The sequence below is a fragment of the Lissotriton vulgaris genome, chromosome 8 (assembly GCF_964263255.1).
Source record: "Lissotriton vulgaris chromosome 8, aLisVul1.2, whole genome shotgun sequence".
NCBI classification, from domain to species: Eukaryota; Metazoa; Chordata; class Amphibia; order Caudata; family Salamandridae; genus Lissotriton; species Lissotriton vulgaris.
This window is the reverse complement of record NC_141696.1, coordinates 1423666195-1423690596: the sequence shown is the minus strand read 5'-3', so window position 1 is coordinate 1423690596 and position 24402 is coordinate 1423666195. Positions and strand designations below refer to the sequence as shown.

At 43.6% G+C, this 24402-nt stretch overlaps 1 protein-coding gene across 1 annotated transcript in view; it reads right to left on the bottom strand.

The window, feature by feature from the left end:
* Positions 1-14425: 14425 nt before the first annotated feature.
* The window catches only part of ABCG1 (ATP binding cassette subfamily G member 1), a 134507-nt gene continuing 124530 nt past the window's right edge, over positions 14426-24402 (bottom strand). Inside the window, exons 11-13 of the mRNA XM_086936280.1 lie at positions 22955-23113; positions 22085-22203; positions 14426-18106 (exon numbers count right to left, since the gene is read on the bottom strand). Of these exons, the coding sequence (XP_086792406.1) occupies positions 17878-18106; positions 22085-22203; positions 22955-23113 (507 nt within the window). The 3' untranslated portion in view covers positions 14426-17877. The remainder of the gene's footprint in view (positions 18107-22084; positions 22204-22954; positions 23114-24402) is intronic.

The window sequence follows — 24402 nt, the reverse complement described above, 5'->3', positions numbered from 1 at the left end:
CCCTGCTCACCCGCTTGGTAGATTGGCACGAGCAGTCAGGCTTTTTCCAGAGGCAATATGTACATATTGTTGACATCATTATGACCTGGGTTGTCCTGGGGTATGCCTTATAACTGTGAGGGGCGGTATTATCAGGATTGCCAGGGTGAGCCTGGTGTGGAACGTGTGTTGCACCCCGTAAGGGAGCTCCCTCTGCGGGGGGGGGGGTCGTAGATTAGTAATTGTCCCTACTGTTGATATCATAATGATACGAGTTGGCATAGTACTGCTGGATCACAGAATGTGTTTTATGCCCAAAGGTACCTGATGTTCATGTTACACTGATTGATTATGTGTGTTGAATACAAACATTTTTACATACATTCTGTGTGAAGTCTCTTTTGCGGAGCTCAGTGCATTTATCATAAGTGCCTTCTGTGCCTTTGCTTTACACATTGCCTCTGGCTCTGATTGCTCAGTGCCAAGCTACACAAGGCTGAGCACAGGTTATACAACGCGTGTAATCACCCACCCTTGACAGGAGCAGTAGGTTCTTCCTGGCTGGGGGCATCCCATCAGCCAAACAGAAAGAGCTAGTTCCAATATTTGGCGGTCAAGCAGTGGGACAGGCCTTGTATTTGCACAGAAGTACACAGTGAGTAAATGTGCGCCATGAATTCAAAAGTGTTCCTTTGTTTCCTATAGTGCGCCTGGGGGACGTATTGGCCTCGAGGTTTGTAACTGTTCTTCCCTATAGAACTCTATATCATTGATAGTTTGCCACCATGCCTGGGATCCCATCTAAGCGGGCCTGTTGATTTGGACCTGTATATGGTGATGCAACTCAAGGTTCTGCCAGGAGACTGAGGAGGATTGAAAGGGGAAGTATCACAAAGGCGGGTCTTCAGAAAGCCCTGCAAGCATGGGCATAGCATGGGCATAGTCCCACCCAGAGGAGTTGGTGCACAGACAAAATATCGACTCCAAAATATCGAATGGACAAAATATCGAGTTAAAAATATCGATTATAATAAATATATCGATAACAAAAATATCGTTGGTCAAAATATCGATTAAAATAATGATAAAAAAATATCGAGTACAAAAATATCGACAAAATATATATAAATAGTCAAAGTAAAAAATTTCGATAATATGTAGAAAAAAGGTTAAAAAAATAAAAAATTTAAATTAATAGTAATATAAATTGTAGTTAATGTTTAGGGGCGGGATGTTGGGTTAATAGGGGATAAGGGTGGGGAGTAATTTAATAATAATTAATTAATTAATATATGTTTGTAAATATTTTTAATTAATAATTAATTGGTAATTAATTAATATTAATTAGTTAATTAATTAATATAATTTTGTACATATTTTTAATGATTGATTAATTGGTAATTAAATAATATTAATTAGTTAATTACAGTAATTAGAGTATTTTATTTATATATAAAAAAAATTGTTATTGTTAATTAATTAATTGGGAAAAAATAATATTAATTATTAAATTAAATTAATTACAGCTAATGTGCTAATATATTTACTTTATTGTTATTGTTAATTAATAATTAATTGGTAATTAATTAATATTAAGTAATTTTGGGTAAAGGAGTATTTTTAGGGTTCAGGGTCAGTTTTCAGTTTTTGGGTAAAGGGGTATTTTTAGGGTTCAGGGTCAGTTTTCAGTTTTTGGGTAAAGGGGTATTTTTAGGGTTCAGGGTCAGTTTTCAGTTTTTGGGTAAAGGGGTATTTTTAGGGTTCAGGGTCAGTTTTCAGTTTTTGGGTAAAGGGGTATTTTTAGGGTTCAGGGTCAGTTTTCAGTTCTTGGGTAAAGGGGTATTTTTTGGGTTCAGGGTCAGTTTTCAGTTTTTGGGTAAAGGGGTATTTTTTGGGTTCAGGGTCAGTTTTCAGTTTTTGGGTAAAGGGATATTTTTAGGGTTCAGGGTCAGTTTTCAGTTTTTGGGTAAAGGGGTATTTTTTGGGTTCAGGGTCAGTTTTCATTTTTTGGGTAAAGGGGTATTTTTAGGGTTCAGGGTCAGTTTTGGGTTTTTGGGTAGAGGGGTATTTTTAGGGTTCAGGGTCAGTTTTCCCTACTGTTGCATCCACTGGAGTGGGAATAGTATTTTTTACACTTCTGGTATCGTACGATAATATAATAGTATCTTATTTAATTATAGTATGTTACTATATATATATATGTTTTAACAAATAAGATTGTAAAAAAATGTTTTTATTATTTTTATTTATTATTTAATTATTATAAGTTAATGTAAGTATTTTTAAGTATATCTTAGTAATTAAATTTTAATATTAATTTAATTTAACACTGTTTTTAATAAAGTCGATATTTTTTACAACTATATTATTGTAAACGATATTTTGTACTCGATATTTTTGTACTTACCTGTTTGTAGATACAAACTCGATATTTTGACTGTCGATATTTTGTCCACGATATTTTTGCAAGTCGATATTTTGTCCCTCGATATTATTTCAGTGATCCAGAGGAGTTAGTGAATGGTGAGAGAGATCCTGAGTGTGGGGAGGGATTGGAACTGACCCAGGGCTTTCCAAATGGGCTAACTGGGTATGGGGGAGCCCCGGTCTTGCGGGACGGTTTCTCTCCTAGAAACCAGATAGCTGTGTGTCATCCAGGCACATGCCCTGGGACAAGCTGGAGGAAAGAAGGGAGGTAAGGACACTAAAGGTAAAACTTGCCACACAGGGCTAGGAGCAGGCCCAAGCCTTTGCTAAATTTGTGAAAGAGCAGGTGCTTGCCAATTCGGAAACTGAGCAAGCACTGACTGAGAAGAGGCTAGCTATGGCGAGAAAAAGATGGCCTATTTGCTGAGCCTCAGAGAACTGGATATTCAATCCCTACAAATAGGGTCGAATTGCAGCAATGTTGGCAGCACATCTGCAGGTCCTGACAGTGAGAGTGGAGGTTGCATCCCCAAAAAGTTAATACCAAATTCATATTGGGGGATGGAGACATCAAGATATGGCTGGCAACCTATGAGACGACACTAAGAGCGCAAAGGGTCCCAGAGGAAATCTGGGGTGGTAACCTGTGTCAGTTTGTACCTACAGTGGGGAGGAAGGCCCTCCTTCTACCAATGGGGGAGGGCATGATGAGGTAACCGGCATGAAAACCATCCTGATTTAGGTGTTTGGGGGAGAACCCAAACCTAATGCTCTGGAGGATGCAAATCTCTCACTTTACGCTGGAAAGACCTGGGGGGAATGGTCCTCAGCCGGATAGCCCAGAAATCTCCTCCACCCGTCGGTGTTAGTAGAGGCAGTTCCCAGTTGAGCTAGGTGGTATGTGGGTCCCATGTACCTTCTCAGAGTGGGAAGGGAGTCGGGCGGGCTAAAACCCAGGAAGCCTCATGCTCCTTCTCGAAGTAAGGGGGAAGTTGGGCGGGTTAAAGCCTAAGAAGCCTCACATTCCTTCTTGAAGTGAGGGAGGAGTCATGGGCGGGCCAAAGCCCAGAAAGCACTATATCCAGCCCTTGGGAGCACCAGGTAGGGAAGTTAGCCGGAAAGAATAAATCCATTGAAGGGATGGTCTCTCGTCACTGGAGGATGGGGAAGAGTGACTAAATTCGGCAACACCCCAGTCTGGGAACTGAGAGGTACCAATCCCAAATGGGGGGTACGGGTTCCTAAGAATGAAAACAGGGGAAATAAGAACTTATCTCTTACCAGTCCCAGAGCTCGGACTCTGAGCCGGAGGACCTGGTCCAGCAGGAAGGGGAAGAAGGATGTCAGGCCCATGGGCCCCTCCTTTCCGGAGTCACCGAGGACAATTGTCCTTGGGTGGCTGGGTGCTGGGGTAGGGATGTTGACAGCTGTTTGTGCCCTAGCCCTGGAGCCGTTTGCATGAACTAAGGTGACCCACGGATTATAGTGCCACCCTCAGGATGGAGGGGGCCATGCCTGCGGGGGCATGGTAGAGAGGCATGAGGGATACTACTGGGATCAAGGGATGTAGAGCTAGTGGGGGTACCACCATATTGGTGGGCATCGTTCAGGCTCTATTGCCCTAAGCCGGTAAATTTATCAAGTGAATGATTCAACTACCCTGGCTTTGGGCTAGGAGGGTGTCATGTTGGAAATGGCCTTCTATGGGGAATGTACCCCCAAAACCTTTTGCTTTTTCCTCTTAGTCTTTGCAGACTCTTACCATGTGACCTTAGGAATTAGGGCACCTTCCTCATGTACTGCAGAGGAAAGATGTGCATGCCCATCTTAGCCGCACCAGGCAGGGGGTGATGGGTTTAGGTGCTGTACCTCCATGCGTCCCATAAACAGGTATACCACATACCAGAGGCACGTATGGCACTGGCTAGTAGTAGGACGTAGCACTAAGTGTACCACCCACTGGTAAGCCTGTCAACCATGTATCTGAGCTGTCGGAAACCATTGTGCCCCTGCCTAGGTTGGCATCACTTATGCCTCAGCTAACCCTTAGTGGGCCATCACGTACCATGAAGGCACCCCCCATGGAAGCCTTAATGGGCGCAGGGGGGTTAGTAGGCTGAAGGCTGTGGAGGTACATATAGATGTTCTCTGCCCAGGTAGTAAGGAGCCCCCCACGGGGGCTCCCCCTGCCTTTGAGTTTGGCTCTTTCTATGAGGAATGAAGATATTCTTGAGGTGCAGCCAATTCTCTTTTTGGTAATCACAAAACAATGGGGTAACCCAAAATTTACCTGAAAGACCTGGGTAACTTATGATACAGGCAAACAATGGTCCAATCAGAAAAAATAACAAGAGGCATAGGAGAACTGAATATATCAAAAGAACTCCTAACACGATATGGAAACAAAGAAAAACAGTCTTGTAGATTCAAACCACAGTTACGAGGTTAGGGTAGCAGACAAGATTTAAAAAACAGAATATTAAGACACATACACATAATTGCATTTCTGAAAGTTTAGTTACATATAAGTCAGTATCAAACAACATTCTTATTTACACAGTATATCGAAAACTCTTAGATCCACAAATGGATAAAGTGATAAAGATGAGTGCTCAGAGAAGGTGCTCATTTGGATAAGGAGTGGAAAAAGGAAAAAAAAAGGGGGGGTCCTTTGGACCTTTTCGCAAATCATATTATTGTACATGGAAGCCTGTCCGGTATACAATTCTTAATAACATATATCACATCTGGAAGTGGTCTAGTTGTTAAGTTACTATGGCCACTCTGCACAGATATCCAATTGATCCAAGATTAATGAAAGAGCGTTGACGTTTCGACCCAACACCTGGGACGGAAAGGGGCCACTGAATGCATCAAACGTGGGCCTTCATCTGGACTATGAACATGAAGGAGTGACCTGGATACCAAAGTCATCCAACTGAGAAAATAGACCAGAGTAATTCCATGAGGCAGAAGGGCCCAAAGTCTCCGCTCTGATGGGTGAACAATCTCCACTTTAATATGTGGTTGTACCAGTAACCATAAGGGGTAGAACACAAGCTTTCAAATTCAGCTTAGTCATGTGGTCCAGCCTTGTTTTCACTCAACTGGCCATGGCTAGGGAAAGATCCACAGTTGGGGTTTGGGGCACACAAAATGGAGTTAATCACAAGGGCCCTGCAGCTGCTATAGCTAATGCATCCTCTCCAAACAGTCAGAAAGGAATTATCTTGTTGGGCCTTTAGCCTCTGAGCACGCCCTCACTGTCATGGCACTGTGGAAGTGCATGGGTCTTCCTACATAGGCTAGGAAGAGATGCTGCTAGAGCATTCCGGAGCAGGGGCCGGGCTGCCAAAGGTAGATCAGGGAGTGCTCCCTTGCCCTTGTGGGGTGTTAACTATGACTCCAGCCAGCCACTACTGGCTTGGGTGTGTGCACTGGCCCTTAGACTGTTTTGAATAAGTGTCCAGCCTGCTGCAGCAGGTAGGCGGATACGCCCTGACACCCATGACATTTTAGATAGTTGCCCGGCCTGCCATCATGGGCCTTTGAGTGCATACCTGCATTCCTGGTATTTTAACACCTCTGTCAGGTCTGCCACCATTTGGCCTATATCCAGGCACTTGCACCCGTTGTGTTAGTGGTGGGGTCCCCGGCTTGCTGTCGCAGGCTGTGCACACATAATCGCAGAGGTCAACCCACGTCCGGCTAGCCGGGCAGAGTGGTGAGCGTGCACTCACACCTAAGGTGCGTGACGTGTTACTCCAGGGCAGGGTGGGTTGTGTGCCTTTGCTCCTAAGGGTGGTACAGTCTGGGTGAGCCCATAGGCCCAGCCTGTCCTTGCAGGCCGGTGTGTGCCCACTGGCATGTATAATGAGTAAACTCATGAGCAGCCTGCCGCTGTGTCTGTGCACCTGCACCGGTGGTGCCCGTGATTGTGCGTGCGGCCTGCCATTGCAGGCTGTACATGTGTGCTAACCCCCATATTAGTTAAACCTGTTTATCGTCTGCTGTTGCAGACTAGTCTGGGCACACTTGCACGTCTGGTGCTGGAGACTATGTGTCCGACCTGCCATTGCAGGTAAGTATGCACAATAGTGCATATGCGCCTAGGGATTGAGGCATACATGCATGTGTTTTCACTATCTAAGTTGCTTGCTCTTCCCCTAGGTTAACATGGGGAAGGTGGTGACATTGCTTCAAGCTGCAATAGTGGTTTGCAGTGGAGCCGCATCATGATGTTTCCTATCAATGGATTAGCTACGTCAAACCCTTTCCGGTGGTAAAGGAGATGTTGGTATAACTCGCTTAGAAATGCCACTTATGGGATATGCAAACAAATGGGGAGGGTGGATCACACCCTCCACTCCCTGGCTGCACAGCGTTTCTGTAGTAATATCAACCATTCTTAATCCATTTTATCCAATACTCATTCTTATGGGATATGGGCATTTCTACGCCCTCAGAGTCTTATGTGCCGTGGTGACTGGACACCTTGGATCAGGGAAGCACATCTTTGCATGCCCCAGCCACAGCCATAAATCATGGGTATACATTGTGAACGACAGAACTCTGCCATTTGAGGGACGGATGGAGTAGATAGGAGAGCCAGGTTTTGACACTTGGCCTCAAGGGGCCAGATCATGGCCCCACTAAAGATTAGGATCTACAACCCACGGCCCCATGGCGGACAGGTCTACAATTTAGGCTAGACATATGTGGATCAAAGGGAAAACCCTACACCACTCCGTAACTTCAAAGGCACACAATAGTATAACTATGGGTGTCATCCTTCAGCAAAAGGTGAGATACGCTTATGGGGACGTGGGACCGGAGAATCGGATTGTGTGATACACATTGCCGGAGGACTCTGTTGTGCACATGGAAGATTACTGCCATTGAAGAGGACAGTGGGCCCTTTCTGAATAGTGGGCCGGGCTGAGATCTGCTGAAGTGTGCTCTATAAAGACCCATTGGCACGCCTCTTGTGCTCTCTGGGGTCTAAGGGACATTAAAGTTCTCTGCACAAGGGACCTACACCTTCTACCTTACACCTGGAGAGCGGTGCCCTCCTAAGTACCCACAATGGCTACTAGATCCCAATAGATAGCGTGGTGTGAATGTGGAACTAAGACTTGTGCCTGGAGACCGGATTGTCTAGTGCGGAGCCCAGAAATCTTGCTCACATCTAAGGCGTGTGGTACTGTATCACAGGAACGCTGACACTCTTTAGCATCTTGTTGGTGGTGAGCAGATTTACCAGTTGACGCATCGAAGGTGACCTGCTTCATCGATCGTGTCGCGACACGCGGACTGCATGCTCATTGCTTGCGATGCTCGATTCAGAGATTGCGACCCTCAAAGTTGGGGTTGTACTCGTAGTAGTGTAGCCTTATGGCACGTGTGGCTCTGATGAACTTGCGCCTGTCTCTGTGACTTGACTGGTCAGGTGCAACCTAATCATCATGCACTGGACGTGGTGCCTCCTTTCCAGAGAGGTACAAAATTTGCAACTCTTCATTATGTGTGACTGGAATTGCATGGTGCAACCTATATCCTATATCCAATGTCCACAAGTCATAGTGGCTCATTTACAGGGAAGTACAGAATTGCAACTCGTCATGTTTGAGGTCTGAAGTGTCTGGTGCATCTCATTCCAATGTGCAACAGATGCTGTGTCCGGAATGCCTGGGCATGACCCTGATCATCGGATACCTGTTGGGTTCCTGACCCTTTCGGGGGCTCCCCTGTGTTACTCCCCATTCATCTGTTGTTTTCTTTTTGAGCCTCATTGCGACGTACCAGCAGCCCCATCTACACCTGGCCCCTCCTGAAGACGTCTTGGCATCAGGTAGTAGCAAAAGAGTTTGACAGGGTTGGAGTAACGTTACTGAGACATTTCGGGAGCAGATCAAGATACAGTGTGACTCTATTGTGTTTTGAGACCTGTGGGTGAACTTCCAGAGAGGCTGCTAAACTCCCCTAGTTTATGTCTACCTCATAATTAAACATGCTACATATTCCCACCTGCATTCTGATGACCCAGACTAAGCAACTTCAGCTGCATGTGGCCTCTTGTCTGGGAGGCAGGATTGGATATTTACCATCTGGGGGTACATGACCATTGGGTGAACTAAAGGCTGGAGGGAGGCTGGGGCCACATAGTCTGCAGTGTGAGTTATTCATTGATCTGCTGCGTACCAGTGCCACCGTATTAGGGTGCTGAGTGCATATGTGTGCAAGAGCGTTCCGTACAGACTGTGATGGATACCTGTAGAGTGGTGCGGAGTGGCAGTGTGCAAGTGTGAGTGAAAGTGTGCAGACCACCTGTGATTCACAACACTGGCTGGCAGTGATGCATTATATGTTGATTCCATGCCAAAAGCACAATATATCTGACATTGTGTTTACCCGCATGGCTACGGCCTGCTTTACTGCTAAAAAGTGTTCTCTTTTCATGTATGTACATTATGGTAACATTATTGTGACCCAGGGTGTACATATACCTGTGTGGGACTGTATTATCAGACTGCCAGGGTGGGCCTGGGGTGGACAGTGTGTTGCACCGCATAAGGGTGATCCCTCTGTGTGGGTGGGGTTTAGATTAGGAATTGTCCACACATACTGTTGATATCATAACGATACAAGTGGCCCTAGTACTGCTAGTAATAATACCAATTGTATTTTATGCCTAAAAGTACTTGATGTTCATATTATACGTATTGATTATTTGTCTTGAATACAAAAGTTTTTACATACATCCTGTGTGAAGTCTCTTTTGTGAAACTCAGTGCATTTATCTCGAGTGCTTTTGCTTTACCCATTTCCTCTGGATTAAGCCTGACTGCTCAGCGCCAAGCTACACAAGAGTGAGCACAGCTTATACAGTGCGCGTAAACACCCACCCTTGAAGAGAGCAGTGGGTTCTGCCCGGCCGGGGACACCCCTTCAGCCAACCAGAAAGTGGCCGTTCCAACATTCTCCATTTATGGAAAGAACTTATTACCCATTTCTTCAAACAAAACCTTGCTGAATGTAACCCAACCACTATCAGACACACCCGAGATAAACCCATCTCCCCTCCCTCCTGTAGTTCTGCAGTCATAGTATGTTTCCTGCCCATCCTACCCCTACCCCTCCCTAAAACTCACCTGACTCCTATGATAACTACTAATTCACCACCCATTCTCATCGCCTCTATCAGGTGTGCTGTGCACCTATTTTGACCCCATTGACTCTCTAATCATAAACCTCTCTTTTGCAAGGTGCTCAGTTGATAGATTTGCGGTATAAAATTGCCACTCATACATATATAGATGTATACACAATGTACACAACCCAATAGTCATACATACAATATGCAGCAAGATGAAGTGCAGCAGCTGAATGCAAAGTGATCTGCACTCTGCGAGCACCATATGATTTGCTTCAGTGAAGCATTGGGTGATATGTTTGACTCAGTGGTTAATTTCTCATCAGGAGGCAGCTTGCAGCAGCTCATTTTTCCTGTTAGTGCTGCCTAAAACAGACCCAACTACTGACCATAAAAGTGGGGAAAAGATGTGGCATAATGGCCACAGCTGCCATCTTCAGAGGTGGGGGAACCAGGGTCGAATCTTAGCATCGGCTCAACATGCTGTGATTCCAGGCACACCCCTTAATTCCCCATAAGTAAATGTGTCCTTAACTGGTGCTCATGAAAAATACAGTTGTTAATGATTAAGTGCTGGTGCTGAGCACTGGAAACCACTGGCTCAAATTAAGCACTGGTTTGACTAAATAATTTGGTGATGCACCTTACAGGAACACCGGGGACACTGTGTTTTCTAGCCGCAGGGTATGCAGCTCGTGCACTAACTTGTAGTTTTACCTAGGTACAGGATAATGATAAGGTCAAAGGAGTGTATATTGACATGGAAACTACTTTCTGTTATACCCTCTAATGTGGAAAGAAAAACCTCCACCTGCTGAATTCTTCAAGGTTTCACATTTGCACCTCCACATATTACTCAGCCTGTAACACATGTGAAATGCATTTTCTCTCTCAGACTAAAATGAGATAGACAGTCATCTGAAAATAACAACACTTTATTTTCTTCAGGTACATTATCATACAATTTTAATCTATTTTCAGAAAGCAAGCCCTATAATCTGAAAAAACAATGCACATACAATCCCCTAAAGGAGCTGTACTCTCGAAAATATACAAAACACAATTCAGAAATTGAAATATTCACATTAAAATGCCCAATATCCTAAAGATTTACTCAGGTGCATTATTCCAGAGATACAAATTCTGGAGGTAGCAAGCAACCCGGAACAAGACATTGGTAATACAGTGTATCTACAACAGTGCAAATATATCACAGCGTGCATGTAGCAACTTATGTACAGTACACTGCATTTCTAACGAACAGAGAGGATTATTTACTAAAGGGTGACCAGGCGCTTGTGCCAATACCATGCATTTTTTGCCTCACCTGCATGCTTTTATAACAGTAAGTAAGTTGTGTCGCTTTGCGTTGCTTTGCACCACGCACAGAACCTTAGTAAATAACCCCTAGGTGTGATGCATGGGACATCACAAAAACATCTCTAGCATTAGACAGCAGATAAGTTAGCAGACTTTTGCACGCTGATTCAAAGTATTAATTGCATTGCCTCTTGCATTGAATATCTTTGTAAAAAAATAACATTGATTGAGGAATGAGTTCACGCATTGCACGAATCCATTGCGACTGAGGTTGAAGGCGGGTGATACAGTTGGCTACTCCCGACAACAAATTCTCTTTAAAATATATACATATCCATATAAATTTCTTACCCGAGAAATAAAAGAAACTATTTTGCACATACTCTTTTTGAATGGGGTGGGGAAGCGGTTTGGGAGGATTCTGCTGATGCTCTTAGGCGAGCGGGCTAGTAAGAGATCTGAATGAATGTCTGATCTGAAAATTAAGGCAGTTTCCCAAGTCTGACTATGTGTTTCAAATTCAATGGAGATTGTAATTGTGATCATTCTCAGAATGATGCTGCTGAACTCCACTTTGTCGCATCAGCCAATAGAACTGTGAGGAGAAATCCAGAATTGCAGAATGAAAGCAGCACCAAGTTGGGTTTGGTCCTTGACCAGTAGAAGTGTCCTCATTTTAACATCTCTAAGCACTATCGCTCTTGCAGATAAGGGACATGAAGCAAAGGGAGATACACTACTTGTGTAGGATCACACAATGGGTGAAGTGGGGAAGCTGTGATTGGAACTTTAGATTCCTGGCCGTTGGAACGCACAAGATTGCCTTCACCAACTCGAAATCATAGAATGCCGACATTACTGCCTTTGGCAAAGCACCTAATATCGGTGCAAGCAAGTAAACACATTAAAGCCTTGAGCTAAGGGCGTTAACTTTTGTTAACACGCTTAGAAGTGAGCAATAATGCTTATTTCTTTATTTTTTGGGGGGATGAGACATAGCATTTAAGTACTCATGGAGTCTCCTGCTACTGTTTATGTTCACTGTCTAGTTTGTTTGATTATGTTTTTGATGCTTTTATCCTTCTTTGTTTTGGCTCAAAACGGTTGGCATGAAGGCTGGGATCACCAAATGACAAATTCCATTTTGGTTATTAGAACGAACAACAGGCGAGTAAAATAGCCACTCTAACTGTTTATAAGCCTTTGATGCGATGAGACACATGTGCGATTAGTACTTCCAGTACTCTTGACACCACTTGTCAATCAGTGAGGATGCCTACAAGTAAATGATGTCGCTGGAGACCATCGGGCAGCATCGACAACCACAAGCCAAATTACAGACCCAAACATTTGTTTGCAAGAATGTAGAGTATAGCAGATAATGCAATGGAAGAATATAATCAAATGTGATGCTGTTAGGACTCTGTGTAGCCCATCTTTAAAGAGAGCTGCAAACTAGATCAGACTCCAGCTCAACAGATTGCATGTGCTCTTTCAATGTGGACCTGATTATGCATTGTAGACATTCGACATCCTTATTCCTAGAAAGGGGTCGAGATTCTGGGACAAAGAAAATGAAATGCATCAAAAGACGGTGACACATACTGGATAATGTGGGCTACAAAGTGTAAGAGCCAGATGCACAAAGCGTTGTTCTGGTAGCTAACAGCCAGATTTGCAGAATCAGGCTGTTTAGACCAGACAAATACCTTTTCTGATATCCAAAATACTAAATTTGCTTCAGAAACATGTTACTGTATTGCATTTTACAATTGCGATTCAGCATCTGGAAGGGACGTGTTTAGGGTGTCCTTTCCAGAAATACATATTCCGGTTGCAAAATAGTAATACTTTACCACCAGTTTAAAACTGATGGTAACCCATTTCCAAACGAAACAGATCCCTAAGGGATCCTTTCCCCTTTGAGAAGGTAAATAATAATTGTTTTTAAGAGCAGGAAGTGCTCCCACAGACTACTGCCTACTCTTTAAAAATGAAACTTCAAGGCTTCCTTTTTTCTTTTTAAAAGCATCCTGTTTCTCTTGAGGAAAACGGGCTGCATTTAAAAAAAAAAGATTGCTTTATTAAAAAGCTATTCCAGACATGGTGGTTTGCTTACCTTAGCAGCCCACCATCCCCGTGAAAGCTGTGTTACCTAATGGGTCACAAACTGCGACTTAGCTTAATAATATTATGACACTATTTGCAACCCACAAGGAATCCCTAAATGAAACTCAATGATTTTTATACATTGGTGATAATGTTTGAACATCTGGCCCTAAGAGCCTGGTTTAGAGATTTGCTGTAATGTAAAGTCTCCCAATTCCCTGTGTATATATGCCCCCGGAATATCGAGGTAGGAATCGCGATGGCACCAAATACCTTTACATCTGGTCCATATTACTGTATCACAATATTCTTAGCCTCAATATTCCGTAATACAATATCCTAGTGGTTCGGTTAAAACCCCCAATTGTGTGATTATCCAATATGCAACTACAGCTGGCAGAATTTCTGCCGCCATATTACCACAAAGCAGCAGTAAATTTACTGGTGATAATTCCACCAACAGCAGATTTACCATTTATGCTGCGGACCAGGATTTTGCATTACCAGCCATCTTTAAATAAATGTGCGGTGACGTCTGTGTTATTCTATCAACTGTTCATCATGTAGGTGGGGTTCAGTACGCTACGAGGACATCATTCAGTGGCCTTTATAGTACCGTCTGAACCGGGGCAATTGTCTCCATGTAAACTGAGATAGACAGCCATTGACGGTCCAGCTGTCCCTCACTCATTCAAAGCATCTTCGGGGAAATTGGGGCTATGTCTTTCACAAATGGGGGTGGGCTGTGAGAGGCCAGTTTATAGAAGCACGCCATATTACCACATTTAGTGCAGCAATTCACAATGAAAATGAATGCAGAGCAACAAGAAAAGCCAAAAAAAAAGTGAAATGGACACCAACAACCTGACAACATCTTACCTATGAACCCAATGAGAGAGGAACACGTCTCTGGAGTGTATTTTATAATTCTAATATTATATTACTTTGCTTCTGGTAATAACTTCTTATGTGGTTTTCGGATTGGTTGTGGGCATTATTTTTTAAATAATCTGATACTTTGATTTGCCAGAAACAGGTAGCGTGGGTGAAACTGAGTGCCTCGAGCAACCCAATAGCCACTTGGTTATTTTTGCCCTGGTGCAAACCTGTTGCAAAACAAAGCAAGGCTAGATGGTGGTGGTTTTTTTGGGTGCCTTCCGAGGGTGCCATAGGTACCCGCGTATTCATACCGTTTCAGGATCGCGATACGGACACAAAATACGAGACTTTCAATCATAGCCTTAGCTGAGTGAAATCCGACAGAATTTAAGAGAGGACTATTTTAGACGCAGTTATTTGATGCAGCCCCAATTATTATATATATATATATATATATATATATATATATATATATATATATATATATATATATATATATATATATATATATATATATATTATTGCGTGCACAGGCATATAACAATTACCCTTATGGAGGGGGTGTTCATGCCAGGTGTTTAAACTGGCCCCGTACACGTATATTATTAGGGGCTCAGTCACCTTTCACTGCTGACATCTGCGGTGACTAACCGGGGTCAAGAGATCAATTCCAATCAACTTTTCATCCTTTCGAAGATGAACACGATTAAATTGGGAGATAATAGCACGTTATACCATTTATTTACGGTGCTTAGAAGCAACAAAACTACCTATTAAGTACTGCATGATATTATTTTTCAATAAACGACAGGAGTAAATCAGAACGAGCCCCACCCCTGTAGACGCTCAGGCCCGATGCTCCCCCTCTGAGGGTCGCCTGTGACTTCAAAGAGTCTCTCCTTCACACAGAATATAATAAATCCAGGCGCTAGAAATATCTCCCAAACTCTGTCTGCCCCCGGGCCATCTTCTGCACATCACATGAAACCTTGAAGGCTGCGAAAGATGCTGCTTTTCCGTGGGAACTAGCTGCGTGCTCTAGATTTCTGCACAGGCCTGTGTGCTCTGCACAGCTGAGCAAGGTCACACATGCTGTATGATCCGAAACACGGACTTTGTTACTAAAAAACAAACAAACAAACGGTCTCTTGGCACCCACTTGCAAATGGAATCCAAGACAGGAAGAAGCGGAAGACAAAGCACAAATGTAACTTTTCTCAGACACAGCAGCCATCGGAATGGTGTTAGCAAGCAGCAAGCCCCTCGCAAGCCAAGCGGTGAAATGACACAGACACAGCAATGGATTATGAGTTTTAGTACAAATTTATTATTTTATTCAAAAAATGTCCAACCACGGGGCTCTCAGATATCTCTGGGACAGTGATGTAACTGTGCGTGCCACTTTAGGGACGTCCCTTTAGCATTAATATTTTATTTTAAATACAAATAAAGTATCAACAATTATAAAATAACGAAATAATAACAGTAATAATATTAAGAATGCTAACCTAACTTTCAAACCAACTTTATTTGCAACTCATAGAGATGAGTTCATTGTGAGGAAACAAGACTGAAATAAGCAAATAATTTGTAGATTGAAAAAAATGGGGACAACTGTCAAGTGATCTCACTGAGCACTCCCATAGCCCTGAAACATCTTCCACGACTCGTGGGGAGCTCATTTCAAGGATGCGCATATGACCCCAGATCACATGGTTCGCACTGAAGGAGATTCCTCAAGTTCAAAAATCATTAGGTATACAGCAGCAGAGGCCTCACGCTCCCACGACTATTCGGTAATAGCTCAGTCCATTCACGTGCATGTACAAAATGCAGCACACATAGATAGAGGAAAAAATGAGGGGAAAAATAAGTATTTCTCCTTGGTATGCCTTGCCAGGGAAGGAGTAATATTTTGATGCATTCCCAGGTCTACCACTCTTGGAACATCTATCAATGCACCAAAATCCATGGGTGGGTGCGTGGGAACACCCACGGTCCACCCATGGAACGCCTCCCTGGTGCAGAGTAATCAAGCAACGACTTGCACTGCCTTGCGTTACTCCAGATTTACCAAGCACAGCAGGGCCACCCAAGGGGGCCTTTCATTGCTTGGTAGATCTGGCTTTAGTGCTGTGTTGCTCCTGTGTTACCTTGCATGGCGCAAGGTCAACGCAACGCTAAGATAAATCCTCTATAAGCCTACTGTGATCTTATGAGACTGGTTACTGATTAGCAGAAATGGTCTTTGACAATTCAGTGCAGAGATACCCATAGGTGACTGTGGTGCTTCAGAAATGATAATAAATAAATAGGGACCATAAGTACCAGAAGGCAAAGAAAAAAACACAAATAGGTGAGCTTCTAAGGCATGGAACCTGGAAATAATTTGAGAGGTCCCCAAAAGCTTGATAAAACTGTTAGACATTGAACTATTCAGTGCTAATCAGAGTACATATCATCCTGGCCAGTTTGGGGAACACATGGTGCAATGTGTGAAAACAAAATTATGGTGCAAATGTTTCCATGGCAACTAACTAAGTTGAGTAACAACCAACCACTCTGTGCCAAAAAGGACAGTGGCTTACACCAGTGAACACAAATATGAAAGTGCATGAACTAGAGCTTTTGAACCATTGAGCTCACTTCTGGGGACTATTTCAATCACTTTCAGCTTGCTCAGCATTAAATAAGAGAAACTACCATAAGAATGTAAGCCCAGTACTTTCCCAATAGGACCTTTTGACTCATACCTATATGCTTTCTTCTCAAGGCACAGGAGCTGAGAGGGCTGAGTCAGAGTAAAACAGTGTTTGCCATTGTTTGAATTTGCTGACATATTTCAATATATTCCCTGTAAGCCTAATGCCAATCGATATCTGGCGGCACACAATTTTCAGCATGTTTTTACTTGAATATAAATATACATTGCATGGATTTCACTAAAATGTATTTCAATTGAAATTCTCAAAGGAAGGGTGTTAGGTAGATCGGTAGGTATATGTATTTTGTAAACTTAAGAGGTAGGTAAAGGGGTGAATGTGCAAAGCTTTGTTAGTTCTATAAAGCTTTGACAAACAGCGCGGTGGTACAAAAGTATTGGAGTGGTGTTCAAATCGCAATGAGGGAGGGAGTGATAAAGTGCACCTTTTTAACAATCAAGTATTTCAACCACACCAGATTCATGAAAAGGGACACGTGTTCAGCTTGTGGAAGACGATGTCTGCAAACAGAAACATTGGTCACATTTTATGAATGTGGCTTTCTTGAATAGCAAAAGTTTATCTGCAGGATTTGCCAAACAATGCAAATGTCCTACTCACTGAGAAATCTTAAACAGAGTTCATAAAATGAACACCAACTACTGGTTGTCGTCACTTTGTTTCGGATCCAAATTTTCACATTTTTTTTTTTAAGTCAGCTCTTGACAGACAATACTAGAATTGGGTGACAGCTGAAAATACAAAGGAGGCATCTCCACCATGGTTACAAGCAGGAAAAAGATGGCCTTCACCAGTGAATCCATTCGGAGTAGCACAGACCCAGTCGTGCTCGATGAAATACTCTGTTAATACTTCACAGATTAAGTTCTCAGTTAGAAATCTTAAAATAAAAAAACACTTTGTAGTTCTGTTTTCTCCCATTTACCACTTACCAAAGCCCATGAATGCCACAGGCAACAGCTCTACCAGGAGCTAAGAAACCCATGAATGGGAACTGTCCAAGTAATCCAATTGGCTACAACTCTACAGTGTTCAAAAGTTGGTAAATCTTCATTTTTGAGTTCCCTTCTTTTTCTGGCTTTTTAATGAAGAAGTCGGCCGACCCGGGCGAACACTTTTCTTCAATAATGTGGATGAAATCATCCAGTACAGCTCTCTCTAACAATGATGATGAAAGTGTCTGGATCTCCACAAACAGGTCTTGGATTAACGCTGGACATCTGAAAACAAATACCCTCTGTTCCACGTGAACATGTTTTCTGATGATTAAGCGAGTCATGTTTTCTTTTACCTCTCTGCTCTGATTTTGTACCGGAGCACAAAATAGGCTATGATACGGAGACCGACAAAGAAAATGCCGAGAACAATAAAGTCCAGGTACAGCTTGGCGTTCTCGACATCGAGCTCTTTCAGGATAGCTTTTGACTGTTGAAAGTGGCAGAGTTCATCTTTGTCGCAGTGAAGATCTTCTCGGTCTAACCCATAAATAGAAAGAATTACTCCCTCAAATCCATACCTGGAAAAGGAGAGAAGTGTTTGTCAGAATGCAAGAGTCTACTTCCATTTCAATTGAATATTACCTTTCAGATTCCACTCACCAGCACTTCATGGTGAGTGGACTCGTTCATTTTGTTGTCTCCAACATAACCTTCCAAATGCAATGATTCATTTCTATTCTCTAAATACGCCTTAGCAACACCAAATGAAAGAGCCCTATTGAGCAGGTAGAGCAGAGCTTTCCAAACTGTGTGTCCCGACACAGTATTGTGTTGCCTGCAAGTGGTGGGTGTGTTGCGGGATGACACCACCGGTATTAACGGCACTTAGCACATAACTGCTGCTAATTAAGAGGCATTCCTTTGAAAGAGTGTCTGGGAGTCTGCCGCAGCAGTGCGGACTCTGAGACACTCTGCTCTATGGGGGGCGGAGATTCACAACAAAGCCCCATTAACATGTAAATGGTATTTTAAAGACCTGTGAAGTACTTGGGTGCGGCTGCTGTGTGTGTGTCCTGTAAGCTGGGGTGAGATGACAGAGGGTGACAGGCAGAGGGAGGGAGGCAGAGGGAGATAGAGGAAGGAAGACATAGAGAGAGGGAGCGAGAGAGAGGGAGACAGAGAGAGGGAGACAGAGAGGGAGAGAGGGAGGGAATGGGGGACAGAGGGACAGGGACAGAGGGACGGAGACAGAGGGAGGGATGGAGACAGATAGAGGAGACATAGAGGGAGACAGAGAGAGGGGGAGACAGAGGGAGAGAGACAGAGGGCGGAAAACAGGAGGAGGGAGAGGGAGACAGAGGGAGGGAGACAGAGGGAGGGAGACAGAGAGAGGGAGACAGAGGGGGAGACAGAGAGAGGGAGGGAGACATACAGAGGGAGAGAGACAGACTGAGGGAGAAGGGCAACAGAGGGATGGAGACAGAGGGATGGAGATAGATAGAGGGAGACAGATAGAGGGAGGGAGACAGAGGGAGGGAGACAGAGAGGGAGACAGAGGGAGGGAGGGAGACAGATAGAGGAGACAGATAGATAGAGACAGAGGGAGGAAGAGGGAGAGAGTCAGAGAGAGAGGGAACGCGTGGGAGAAAGAGAGAGGGGGAGACAGAGGGTGGGAGACAGAGGGAGGGAGACAGCGAGAGGGAGACAGATAGAGAGAGACAGAGGGAGGAAGAGGGAGAGAGACAGAGAGAGAGGGAACGCGTGGGAGACAGAGAGAGGGGGAGACAGAGGGTGGGAGACAGAGGGAGGGAGACAGGGAGAGGGAGACAGATAGAGACATACAGAGGGTGGGAGACAGAGGGATGGAGACAGAGGGAGACAGATAGAGGGAGACAGATAGAGAGAGACAGATAGAGGGAGGGAGACAGAGTGAGTGAGACAGAGGGAGGGAGAGAGAGGGAGAGAGATAGAGAGAGGGAGGGAGACAGCGAGAGGGAGGGAGACAGAGACAGACAGAGATAGAGACAGACAGAGACAGGGACAGGGGTAGACAGACAGAGGCAGAGACAGACAGAGACGGAGAAGGAGGCATAGGGAGGGAGACAGGGACAGACAGAGACAGGGACAGAGACAGGTAGAGGCAGAGACAGGGACAGGCATAGACAGGGACAGACAGAGAGGGAGAGGGAGACGGAGAGGGAGAGGGAGACAAAGGGAGGGAGACAGAAAGAGAGGGAGGGAGACAGAGAGGGAGGGAGACAGAGGGAGATAGTCAGGGGGAGACAGAGGGAAGAAGAGGGAGACATACAGAGGGAGGGAGACAGAGAGAGACAGACAGACAGGGAGACAGACAGAGAGGGAGACAGAGAGGGAGGGAGACAGAGGGTGGGAGACAGAGGGTGGGAGACAGAGGGTGGGAGACAGAGGGAGGGAGACAGAGGGAGGGAGGCAGAGGGAGGGAGACAGAGGGAGAGAGAGAGGGAGAGAGAGTGAGAGAGAGAAGGAGACAGACAGAGGGAGGAAGACAGAGGAACAGAGACAGAGGGAGGGAGACAGCGGGACGGAAACAGAGGGAGACAGAGAGAGGGAGACAGAGAGCAGGAGACAGAGAGCGGGAGACAGAGGGAGACAGGCAGAGGGAGGGAGACAGAGGGAGAGAGAGAGAGAGAAGGAGACAGACAGAGGGAAGAAGACAGAGGAACAGAGACAGAGGGAGGGAGACAGAGGGACGGAAACAGAGGGAGACAGAAAGCAGGAGACAGAGAGCGGGAGACAGAGGGAGATGGACAGAGGGAGACAGACAGGGGGAGGGGGACAGAGGGAGCGAGACAGACAGAGAGAGACAGAGGGAGGTAGACAGACAGAGGGAAACAGACAGAGACAGACAGAGGGGGACAGAGGGAGGGAGACAGAGGGAGACAGATGGAGGGAGGTAGAGAGAGGGAGACAGTTAGAGAGAGAGCGAGAGGGAGACAGACAGAGTGAGTGAGAACCCCCGAACTCCCCCTAGGTGTTTCGGGCTTGCTAAGCTATGCTCGCTGCACTGCCTTACTGTGTCCCAAAATGATGCATCTCCAAAAAGTGTGTCCCCAACATAAAAAGTTTGAAAGCTGTGAGGTAGAGCATGCTTTTCAAAAATACAAGATCAATCTTTGACCTACAAGTGTAAAGAATTTTCGGTTCTAGTTATAACATTTTCCTCCCTTGCCTATTAGTCTAAAATCATGTAACTGTCCATTGGGTTGCAAGTTAGCACCATAGACACCTCCATTCAATTCATTCTCTTTCGTGCTGACTATGACTATTCCCTGTACCAAGGACTGCCCAAGACATTTGTTACACAACTTCAATGATAAAGAACACAGTTGCCCACGTCTTGTGCAACCTTCCAAGACACTTACTTAAGTCTCATCTTTGGCCTTAGCTGCATTTGATCCCTGTAGGAAAACATATTTTGGCCTAGGTTCTATGTATCTGACATGGAGCCTACTACTGATTCGGTCCCTTTATGCCGAAAGCATGATCCAGCAGTATGTGCCAGATTGTCATCTTTGATCCGCATATCTGTATTGCCTGACCAACGTAAAAAAGTCCCATCTCAGGGAGCATGCCTTCTTATTCCTGGCTTCCAAACAGTGGAATCCTCTTTCGGTCACTTTAATAGCTTTGCCAATTCACCTACAGTTTCGGAAATCACAGAAAACCTTCCTATTTGACTCATCTGTCCTAATTTTTCATTGGATCTGGAATAAGCCCTGAAAGCACCAGGACACCCTTTTGGATAGCAGTCGCTGTAGGCCACACATTGGAAACCACAATCAGCCCTGGCAAAAATGTTCATGCCATCCCAAACTGGGGAAGGACACCACAAAAATGTGGCCATGGGTGACTGGTTGAGTCAGGGTACCACATTCTACTCTGAAAGAAGCCCCTTAGTCTCAAGTCCACCAAAAAAATGCCAGTCTTGCAAAGCCCAGTTCAAACCTGGAAAAGGACAAGTAGAGGAAACTTGAAAAATAAAGAAGGCTCCTACAGCCACATCTGCTTTCTGTTTGACCCTCTGTCTTCATGAACCCCTGCTTTCAGTGATAGAAATAAAAGTTTGAGGGATAGCAATTTAGGATCAAGCACTAAGGATTGAAACTCGTCTTTCCCTTATTGATGTCTGTGATCTGCTCTTTCTTATAAAAAGCACGGAGGGTTATTAGATTTAAGCTTGATTTTCTTTTTACTAGAAGTAAAGTATCTTTGTAAACTCTATAATTGTGACACGTTCATCAACATTTCAATGACAAGCAAATCTCTCCAAGCTGTGTCCTGAAAGGACACTCCAGGAGGACATCTGAGTGCACCACACGGATGGGTTTATGAACACTGGTTAGTAATGAGGGACTGGGGTCTGCAGATTTGCAATGGAAGACAATGGAATACATGTTTTCCATCTGTGTTCATAAACAAAACAAACTGGTTATCTGCAAGAAAACTGACACTAGAAGCAGTCTGAGTCACTGAAAAATCCACTGATCATTGTTGCAGTACACAATAAATTGCTTTACCTGACATATGACATGTACGACATCCACTGAAGATATTTTGGAATTGTATCGAAGCTGACAAAAAACCCGGAGAAAAGGAGTACTGGGATGGCGGTCACAGGTCCCACAAATGTTGCCACCTAGAAGGAAATTACAAAAATTCATGAATCTCTGATCTGAATTTCACATAATAAATTGTATAACATGGGAAATGCTACTGGTTAGTCCACAGGCTGCAAATAACGCCAGCAGCGGAGTGGCCCAGATATCCATGTTGGCCAAAATGAAATTATGATTAACAAAAGCTGTGGAAGTAAAACTTGGTAAGTTCTTACTTGCTAATAATTCTTTAGGGTGTTCCATATTGTTCGCAATTGATAGGGCTGAAACAGTAATCCTATGTAGAAACCTTTTACGGTGCATCAGTTTAAATAATGAAAATACATTAAAGCTCAATAAGAACAACCTTGCATGTGTCATCACCCATCCCACAGTTTTAGGTGTTATAAACAAATACAGTCCCTTCCCAGAAAATCTTTCTAAGCATGAGCTCTGATTGGAGGGAGTAAGGTTTGTGGCACTTTTTCGGCACACAACCATAATATTGAACAGTGAGGGAATTGTCTTATTTCTTGTCATATGATGCTGCTACTTTGCTTTGAAAAATGGTGCATTTTTTAATAGGTTTAGATACAAATGTCAAAACGTACTATAATAAGACGCATGTACGGTTTAAAGAACAGTAGATGAAGAGTGTGTCAGGCACTAGCAACATTTATAACATTGTTACATTAATACAAAATCATAACACCACATCCATTACACTTCTCTTAAAATTAAGTTGGAGTGGCAAGCACTTTGAGGGTTATTGATAAGTTAAGATCCCAGTACCTGCAATGATGTAGATGCTGCACCTATGAGAAGTCCCAAAGACTGCGCCACTAGTGATGTCATTGTCCCAAGGGCTGAGAATAAGACAAATCGGAGTGCATCACAAGGCTGGGATGTCATCCAGTATACAATACTGCAGTAGGCTACAGGAAACATAATCTGAAAAAGGAAGACACACATTCAAATGTTTAATTTCCAAAAAACATTTACAGTATGTACAAAATACATTTTATATAACAATTACACAGACAATAAAGCCAGTCTCATGTAAAAATATATAGTCTCAAAGTCTACAATGCAAACATTTTTATTCATAATAAATGGGGACAAACATTCAGTTTAGGAAAAATATTGATGTCATTTATTGTTTATGTGAATGGCTAGTTTAACTGGACAGTGGGAGGGTTTTATGCGATTGGGGGTAAAGTGGAGTCTGAAATAAGGGGAAACAAACTTAGTTGATGAAAAAAGGTTAATCTTCAAGTGTTTACATGATTTTCCTTGTCTAAATCTCCTGGTAAAGAGAAAGATGTCGTGAGTTTTAAAGGGTGGAACATTGAAAGTGTAGGGATCTTTCCATGAATTAGTTTATATATCTTGTTGGGACAGAAATAGGAAGTTCTGAGAATTTAAGATTAGGAGACAAAGAAGAGCCCACATGGATAAGTGCTCTCAGATCATTTCCCTCAGATACACATTCTGAGGGATATAGTATAGCTTAAACAATGTTTTCAAATGTTGGCTCTTTAGCCTAGCATGTAACGGAGTCTCCATTCTCAACTTTATAGATAATCGAAAACAAATATTATCAGTAGTAGTGTCAACCTTATAGCCCATTTCTCAAATTGAAAATCTATGTATGTTTGGATTGAGATTGATAAACAGGCTATATAAAATCCAGATTTAACCACCACCCGACAGCTTAATATTCTGTACTATGGCATTCTGCTTTAAAGATAGAAAGCTTTTATCAGGTTTATGGAGAAAATCCTTTATTTGCAGATATTTGTAAAAACTATGCTTGGGCAGCCCATAATTCTGCTACAGATCCTCAAAGGAGCAAAGTTGACCTTCAGTATAAATATCTCCTATTTTTCAAATACCCGCTTTCTCCCAGACTAGATGGTTTTTGTCGACAAACACTTAGGGAAACAGGGGAAACCATCAAAGAGGTCTATAAAAGTTATGCCGGTGCATGTCTATTATACCCTTCAGGATAGATCATATTTTATGATCCACCTCAGTTGTTGTGAACATGACTTTCTTGTAATAGCTAGGTTTCAGAATTCTCAGAAAGGAGCTTTACCCAGGGATAGCTCATAATTAATGGGCTGCTTGTTTCTTCAGAACCCGTACTACTGGTGCCTGTAATCAACCACTCTATGGTTGTAGAATTGTTGCCCAGTAATAATACTTAACATTAGGTACAGCCCAGCACTCTCTATCAC